General features: G+C 46.7%; 1 protein-coding gene across 1 annotated transcript in view; it reads right to left on the reverse strand.

The window, feature by feature from the left end:
• Positions 1-7,920: 7,920 nt before the first annotated feature.
• Positions 7,921-10,000, reverse strand: part of LOC307084958 (cell division control protein 42 homolog) — an 8,549-nt gene continuing 6,469 nt past the window's right edge. The window contains exons 3-6 of the mRNA XM_079749517.1: positions 9,825-9,897; positions 9,217-9,326; positions 8,667-8,864; positions 7,921-8,293 (exon numbers count right to left, since the gene is read on the reverse strand). Of these exons, the coding sequence (XP_079605643.1) occupies positions 8,204-8,293; positions 8,667-8,864; positions 9,217-9,326; positions 9,825-9,897 (471 nt within the window). The 3' untranslated portion in view covers positions 7,921-8,203. The remainder of the gene's footprint in view (positions 8,294-8,666; positions 8,865-9,216; positions 9,327-9,824; positions 9,898-10,000) is intronic.

Below are 10,000 nucleotides of genomic sequence, written 5' to 3' on the forward strand. Positions count from 1 at the left end.
TATAACATGATATATAACATGATGTATAACATGATGTATAACATGATATATAACATGATGTATAACATGATGTATAACATGATGTATAACATGATGTATAACATGATATATAACATGATGTATAACATGATGTATAACATGATATATAACATGATGTATAACATGATATATAACATGATGTATAACATGATGTATAACATGATATAAAACAGGATGTATAGCATGATGTATAACATGATGTATAACATGATGCATAAGATGATATTTAAGATGATGTATAACATGATGTATAACATGATGCATAACATGATATATAGCATGATGTATAACATGATGTATAACATGACGTATAACATGATATATAACATGATGTATAACATGATGTATAACATGATGTATAACATGACGTATCACATGATATATAACATGATGTATAACATGACGTATAACATGATGTATAACATCATGTATAACATGATATATAACATGATGTATAACATGATGTATAACATGACGTATAACATGATGTATAACATGATATATAACATGATGTATAACATCATGTATAACATGATATATAACATGATGTATAACATGATGTATAACATGACGTATAACACGGTAGAACACAACATTATATGGCATAATACTTCATAATGTTGTTGATTGGTTAGCTTTCTTGTCAACCATTAGCTTTTCTTTTTATTCGCTTTAGTATTTTATGACTGATGTGTGATAGAAGGTCATTCTGGAGCATGAAACCCTTTCTTTGTATCTGTGCCTCTATCTATAGCTATATAAATTCATAAAGTGAATACTTCATTCATATTATTATTAGAAGAACTTATTGGCTTCGGCCACATCCTGTTCAACACAGTAATAAAAAGAAAGCAAACATTGGTCTGACACAGACGGACCGACTATTCAGACCTCCTCCCTTTAGGATACACCTGTAGGTCAATGTTTCTCCTCTGTATACTGTAGATCTATGTTTCTTATCTATAAACTATACATTTATGTTTCTGATCTATAAACGGTAGATCTATGTTTCTCCTGTATAAACGGTAGATCTATGTTTCTGATGGTCCTGATGGTTCTGATACTTCTGATGGTACTGATGGTTCAAGGAGACAGGTCATTAAGGAGCAGGTAGGGGTTAGACAGTACAGAGACAGGTCATTAAGGAGCAGGTAGGGGTTAGACAGTACAGAGACAGGTCATTAAGGAGCAGGTAGGGGTTAGACAGTACACAGACAGGTCATTAAGGAGCAGGTAGGGGTTAGACAGTACAGAGACAGGTCATTAAGGAGCAGGTAGGGGTTAGACAGTAAAGAGACAGGTCAATTAGGAGCAGGTAGGGGTTAGACAGTACAGAGACAGGTCATTAAGGAGCAGGTAGGGGTTAGACAGTACAGAGACAGGTCATTAAGGAGCAGGTAGGGGTTAGACAGTACAGAGACAGGTCATTAAGGAGCAGGTAGGGGTTAGACAGTACAGAGACAGGTCATTAAGGAGCAGGTAGGGGTTAGACAGTACAGAGACAGGTCATTAAGGAGCAGGTAGGGGTTAGACAGTACAGAGACAGGTCATTAAGGAGCAGGTAGGGGTTAGACAGTACAGAGACAGGTCATTAAGGAGCAGGTAGGGGTTAGACAGTACAGAGACAGGTCATTAAGGAGCAGGTAGGGGTTAGACAGTACAGAGACAGGTCATTAAGGAGCAGGTAGGGGTTAGACAGTACAGAGACAGGTCATTAAGGAGCAGGTAGGGGTTAGACAGTACAGAGACAGGTCATTAAGGAGCAGGTAGGGGTTAGACAGTACAGAGACAGGTCATTAAGGAGCAGGTAGGGGTTAGACAGTACAGAGACAGGTCATTAAGGAGCAGGTAGGGGGGTACATGTTGGCTGTGGGGGTCCTAGCCAGTATCAGAGTAACGCTGTGGATCGACCCTGAGTTGGAGAACAAGACAAAGACGAGAGTCTGACACACGGGCCTTGTACCGCAACACACACACACACTCACACACATGCACACGCGCGCACACACACACTCACACACATGCACACACATGCACACGCGCGCACACACACACACAAACACACACACACACACACACAGACACACACACACACTTACAGACACATGCATAAGCATACGCGCACGCACACTCACAGACACACACACGCTGGCCGCCGCCATTTTATTTTCGGTTCCTACCTCGCCTAAACACATGCGTGCGCACACACTCTCTCATGCACACATTAAAGACTCACATAGACACGCACACACCAAACCCCTCCCCCCTCTACAGCCCACACGCACACAGACACACACGTATTCAACTCCACCCCTCCTTACGCACACAAACACACACACTCACTCACACACACACACACCCTGTTCCCCTCCCCCTCCCATTCCATACCGGGGCACGTCGTGGCAACACAAAGAACAGACCATAATAAGCATCGGCACAGTATGCATGGTAACCGGTTATGTCAGAGCGGGGGGGCGTGCGTGCGCACTGACACGCAACACACACACACGCACAGACACACACACACACACTCACGTACAGACACACACACACACACACACTCACGTACAGACACACACATACACACACAGACTCACGCACACACACACTGACACTAACACACACACAAACACACACACACACACACACACACACACACACACACACACATGGACAAACACACAGATGCAAACGCACGCACAAACACACAAACCGTCACATGCATACACACACGTATACACTGAGGCACACATACTGCAGTCTTAATGCGCAGCCACATACATGAACTGAAACACATACATGAATACACACAACGCATGCACACACACAAAATATACACGCAGTGCGACATGTATTCACTAGATACACAACGACATAGAAACTGAAAAATGTATAGGCACACATAGACATCAACACACACACACACACACACACACACACACACACACACACACACAAAGAGATCCATAAAACGATCCGGAGACACAGGTGATTTTTTCCAATCCTGAATTGGTTCAGTCGTCATCAACTTGAATTGACTGTTAATACCTTCACTCTTTGTACTTTATGGTTCAATATGAGACTATATATAGTCTGTATATAAACACAATATTAAACTATATATAGTCTATATATAAATACAATATGACACTATATATGGTCTGTATATAAACACAATATAATACAATATATAGTCTTAATATGAACACACAATATGAGACTATATGTAGTCTGTATATAAAAACAAAATGAAACTATATATGAACACAATATGACACTATATATAGTCTGTATATAAACGCAATATTAAACTATATATAGTCTGTATTTAAACACATTATCAAACTATTTGTAGTCTGTATATAAACTCAATATTAAACTATATATAGTCGGTCTATAAACTCAATATTCAACTATATATAGTATGTATACAAACACAGACTATATATAAACACAATTGTTCTTTATATAGTCTGTATATAAACGCAATATTAAACTAACTATACTCTGTATATAAACACAATATGAAACTATATATAGGCTGTACATAATCACAATATTAAACTATCAATAGTCTGTATACAAACACAATATGACACGATATATAGTCTGTATATAAACCCAATATGACACTATATATAGTCCGTATGTAAACCCAATATTAAACTATATAAAGTCTGTATATGAACACAGAGTATATATAAACACAATATTAAACTATATATGGTCTGTATATGAACACAGAGTATATATAAACACAATATTAAACTATATATGGTCTGTATATGAACACAGAGTATATATAAACACAATATTAAACTATATATGATCTGTAAATGAACACAGAGTATATATAAACACAATATTAAACTATATATGATCTGTATATGAACACAAAGTATATATAAACACAATATTAAGCTATATATAGTCTGTACATTAATTCTTGGCTATGTCTTACAATGTATCTTTGTTTAGGCAAACAGATACATGTGCTTGTGTGAGTGTGCACATGTGTGAGTGTGCACACGTGCATGTGTGCACGTGTGTGAGTGTGCACGTGTGTGAGTGTGCACGTGTGCATGTTCCCCGGGACAAGAAAAAAAGAGAAGAAAAAATCCCAGAGAGGTCAGGTTTCTTTCCCATCATGCAACACCACAACCCCCCCCCCCCTTCCCCCCATGCCGGTTGCCCATAACAACGCACTTATAATGAGGTCAAAGGGACATCCCATAATACTCTCAGACAAACAAGCAGAGGGTTGGCCTGCCGACGACATACCTGGCCGGCCAAGATGGCCGCCCAGGCCTCAGCCCCCCACCGCTTCCTCCTCCTCCTCTCCACGAGGAAGAGTCAGCACAAGACAACATCCCCTCGGCCAATCAGAGCGGGGGAATTATAGGTCTGAGCCAGCCTCATGAATTATGGATGAGCTTGCAGGTTCCAGTAGAACAACGTTCTGCAGGAAGAACCCGGTTCCACAGCTCACTCACACACACACACACACACACTCATCCACTCACTCATTCATTCACTGTTTGTCAAATCAACATTAATGTCAAGACGTCTCTCACACACAGGACAGTATATCTATAGATCTATAAATAGATCTATAGATATGTACTCTACAGACTGCTGCCATTCACAGCCACAGCAATACCACCGGTCACATGTACCAATGATTAATCCAACCACTAGCACGTTTAACACACACACACAAACAAACACACACGCGCACACACACACACACACACACACACACACAAAGAGGAGGACAAAGAGAACACTTGCGGTGGGCCAGGCCACGCGCCATGTTGATTTCTGACGTACGGCTGCCTTCATTTCGAACTGCCAATCAAAATGAAGCCGTGTCATTTACATAAAACCTATGCGCCGGACGAGAAAGAAACCAGCTCAGCAGCGCCGCTCAGAGGCGGCGGACGGACACTGCGTCGCGGTATCATGTAACATATCATGATCAACATCATGTAACATATCATGATCAACATCATGTAACATAACATGATCAACATCATGTAACATATCATGATCAACATCATGTAACATCATGATCAACATCATGTAACATAACATGATCAACCTCATGTAACATATCATGATCAACATCATGTAACATATCATGATCAACATCATGTAACATATCATGACCAACATCATGTAACATATCATGATCAACATCATGTAACATAACATGACCAACATCATGTAACATATCATGATCAACATCATGTAACATATCATGATCAACATCAAGTAACATAACATGATCAACCTCATGTAACATATCATGATCAACACACTGATCAACACTCGTGTTATATTGCTTAAAGGTGTCATTGCATCGTTTTTCATTGATTTTGCGGTGGTCACTAATAGCAATAAATGCCCTCTGAGTCGGTTTTGGTGAAAAAAACCCCACTAAATATTAATGAATTTTCATGACATGCAAATGTCTCACCTCTGATTGGCAACACTGTCCATCACTGTAATAAACCAAATTAAATTTATGGCCCGCGAACCGTGGCCAACGCGGCCCGGGAAGCGCGGGCACCGTGAGCGCGGCCACGGCACTCCCGCGTCTCCCGCCGTGCTCCGTGAACCAATGAATGGCCCGGGAACCACGGCCACCGCGAAAACAGATCGCGCGCAGAGGCCTAATTAGGCCTATATATTTTGTATTTGAAATGCAACGGTGTTTTCGTGGAGACTCCACTCAGAGCAGCTGGAACCGAACAACAGCAAGAGGAAGGAGGAAAACGGGCTATGAAACAAAATTCGTTGTTTTTTTTTGCTTTCGCCCATGTTTGATTGTGTTGTGTTGGTTATTAAACTGTGCAGGACCGAACCGCGCTGTATGACCACTGTTACACTGAGCATAGGCTATTTATTTCAGGCAGCCTATTTTTGCAACCAAAAAGATTTGAAAACCATGAAAGTTTGAAGTCCCCCCCCAAAAAAGAAAAAAAAATCACGTCCCCAGCGCCCCCTAGGTTGTGCGAACGCCGCCCGGGGCCCCCGTTGAGAAACCATGAATTAAACTGACCAGGGAAACCCAATTTGTGCAATTCAAACACAGGCAGGACAGTGTAACTTCATGCTAAGTAACATTTAACTGTTAGCGGTTAACATTGGTTTGGCTTGATATTGACCTGATACCCTCCATATCTGGTTCCCCGTGGGATTAATAAGGTTGTTTCTATCTCCAGACCCTTAATAAGGGCCGTCACTAAACAAGGCTAGCTTTAAAACTACTCACTTTAAGATTAGCATCCTAGCCTGGGAGTAACAGTTCACTACACTGTCCCCAAAGTTTACCTCCACCCCCCCTCACCAACCGGTGTACTCACTACACACTGTCCCCAAAGTTTACCTCCACCCCCCCCAACCAACCGGTGTACTCACTACACACTGTCCCCAAAGTTTACCCCCCGTTGTACTCACCAGCCACTGACTGTCCCCCCAGTGTAGCCCCCCCATGGCTACATCCTGATAGGTTAGCAGGACGTCCTCCAGAGCACCACACAGCGCAGCCAGAATGAAGGAGACAAAGGCAGATTCAAGTAGACTTTATTATTCTCCCCCCCCCCCCCATGTTTCAGCGGTCAGCTGACGTGTGTCGGCGGTCCTTCCCCGGCCCTTGAGACTGGAGTCAGACACTGAGGCCGGCCGGTCGGGGAGGGGGACATCAAACCGCCACCCGCGCCCGGTTCAGGATGAAGATAACAGGAGGTCGTTAGGGGTCAGTGGGGCGCTGGGCCCTGAGGGCGGAGTCACGGCGTCAGAGGGGCGGAGTCACGGCGCCAGAGGGGCGGAGTCACAGCGCCAGGGGAGCTCCGCCTCGTTGTTAGTCACCCTGTCACCGTGGAAACAGAAGGCATCCTCTCACCTCAGACGGCCACGCCAACAGGAAGTCAACCGTGCCAACAGGAAGTCAACCGGCCAGAAGAGGAAGTACAGACCAAATAAGACAGTCATGGAGAACGAACACACACACACACACACACACACACACACACACACACACACACACACACACACACACACACACACACACACAGTTTGAATCATGCTTTATTGTTTTAGCGTCAGGCTTCAGTTTGTTTGTAATGATGTGACGTTCAAGCCCAGAAGGAAAACCGAAAGTCAGAAAGCAGAAGATGGCTGACTGAGCCGTCGCCACGTCAACCGGTTCTCAGATGGGGAGCAGAAGGGATCGGTCGTGTCACATGACAGGAAACACAGGGCTTGGGAGGTGACCACTTCCTGTCATCAGATCACACGCGGCCCAGATGATCATCCATCACCAGGCGGGTTTTGTTGCCAAACAGGAAATGCTTTTTCTCTACAGGAAGTGAGCACGAGCAGGAAAGGCGCGTCACAGCATTGTCGACGGCGATGAGACACCCGCGACTACAGCACCTGAGACAGGGCTAGCCGCTAACTGCCAGCTAGCTTAACGAGCTGCGTAGCGACATCGCTAACAAGCACCGGTCTTCTCCTACAGGGCAGTAGGAGGCAGAACCGCCCACATGACCATATAAGGCCTGTAGGGGCAGCATTGGCTACATGACCATATAAGGCCTGTAGCAGGCAGCGCCGCCCACATGACCATATAAGGCCTGTAGGGGCAGCACCGCCCACATGACCATATAAGGCCTGTAGGGGCAGCGCCACCCACATGACCATATAAGGATTCCCCTGTGAAGGAGAGCAGCTCATAGCGGATCGCGGCGCAGCATAGAAGCTAACCAACAGGAACAGCTGGACGGCCCACAGAGGGAGCTAGCGTGAACTGCCCCCCCCCCCCCGACCTGACACCCCCCCGACACCCCCCCCCCCCCCCCCCCCCCCGACCCTCAGCCATGCTTCTCTTACTCCTCAAAGGTTCGCCCGCTTAAAGCGCGGGATTGGGGGAAAAAGAGGTTGCTAGGGAACCGGCGGTGTGGAATGTCCGTAACCATGACGTCGTGTGCATTTGTTGTCGTCGTTAAGGCATGTCCGGTCTTATTGCTAATGAAACACCCAAGCTAAGCGCTGGTTAGCGGTGGTAGCGGTAGCGACGAACGACGACAAACAGCTAGCCCCCGTTACACTGACTGATGAAGGCACTACTGAGACCCCCCCTCCCCCCCTCGCCCCCCCTCTAGAGGAGGACACATCTCTTCTTGGTCTTGGTCTCCGGGGGCTCCAGGGCTGCCAGGATGGCCTCGTCAAACACGTTCTTCAGCCCTCGCTGGGGGGGGAGAGGAGATCAATGAATGGACACACAAACAGCTCCCCGACGGCCGGCCCATCCATCCCGTTTTGATCGCCACTTTGATTTTAGCGTCAAACCAAACTAAAAACCAATATAAACTAATTGAAACATGTTTTTATCTTATTTTTTCATTAAATGTTTTATAGAAAGTGCAGTACAGCTAGACACATATCTGCACGTTCTTTTAGATTTGAACATTTTCGTTTGGACCGTTTGGTGTGTTTTTAAAGTTCTCAGTTACAAAGGGTTTTTTGGGAGAGACATGCTGATTAAATACATCAGGTTTTCAAACTCAAAAAGAATCGTTTGAATAATGGTGATTATTCACCGTTACTGTACCCCCCCTCACCTGGGTCAGGGCGGAGCACTCCACGTATTTGACGGCCCTCAGGTCTCGTGCCAGCTTGTCCCCGCCCTCCTGGGCGATGGGCCTCTGCTTGTTCTTGGCCAGCTTGTCCACCGTGGTGCTGTCGTCCCTCAGGTCCACCTGGGTCCCCACCAGCAGGAAGGGGGTCCGCGGGCAGTGGTGGGAGATCTCAGGCACCCACTGGCACACACACAGGGTTACACACACACAGGGTTATAGACCCACACACACACACAGGGCTATACACAGGGTTATAGACCCACACACACACAGGGTTACACACACACACACAGGGTTATAAACCCACACACACACACAGGGTTACACACACACACGCAGGGTTATAGACCCACACACACACAGGGTTATACACAGACACACACACAGAGTTATAGACCCACACACACACACACAGGGTTATAGACCCACGTTACACACACACACACACACACACACACAGGGTTATAGACCCACCGTCACACACACACAGGGTTATAGACCCACCGTTATACACACACACACACACACACACCTTCTCCTTGACGTTCTCGAAGGAGGAGGGCGAGACGGTGGAGAAGCAGACGAGGAAGACGTCGGTCTGGGGGTAAGACAGGGGGCGGAGCCTATCGTAGTCCTCCTGACCTGAGGGGGAGACAGGGGGGGAAACAGGGGGTCAGAGGGGGAGACAGAGGGGGAGACAGGGGAGACAGAGGGGTCAGAGGGGGAGACAGGGGGTCAGAGGGGGAGACAGGGGGGTCAGGGGGGGTAAGACAGGGGGCAGAGCCTATCGTAGTCCTCCTGACCTGAGGGGGAGACAGGGGGGGAGACAGGGGGGTCAGAGGGGGAGACAGGGGGAGACAGAGGGGGAGACAGGGGGGTCAGAGGGGGAGACAGGGGGAGACAGAGGGGGAGACAGGGGGGTCAGAGGGGGAGACAGGGGGGTCAGAGGGGGAGACAGAGGGGGAGACAGGGGGGAGACAGGGGGGAGACAGGGGGTCAGAGGGGGAGACAGAGGGGGAGACGGGGGGAGACAGAGGGTCAGAGGGGGAGACAGAGGGGGAGACGGGGGGAGAGACCCAGGTAGAACCATAGACCAGGTCCTAGCTTTCCTTCAGGTATTCAGTGTGGGGGGGCCCTTACCTGCCGTGTCGAAGAGCCCCAGGGTGTAGGGCTCACCCCCTATCATCACCGTCACCGCATAGTTATCAAACACCTGGGGGGGGGACGACAGACAGACAGACAGACCGACAGACAGACAGAGTGAGCTGGTGTGTTGCTATAGCGGCAGCGAGGCGTTGGCTGTGGATCAGTCCTAA

Source organism: Pollachius pollachius (genome assembly GCF_949987615.1).
Source record: "Pollachius pollachius genome assembly, chromosome: 13".
In the NCBI taxonomy this organism is placed as follows: Eukaryota; Metazoa; Chordata; class Actinopteri; order Gadiformes; family Gadidae; genus Pollachius; species Pollachius pollachius.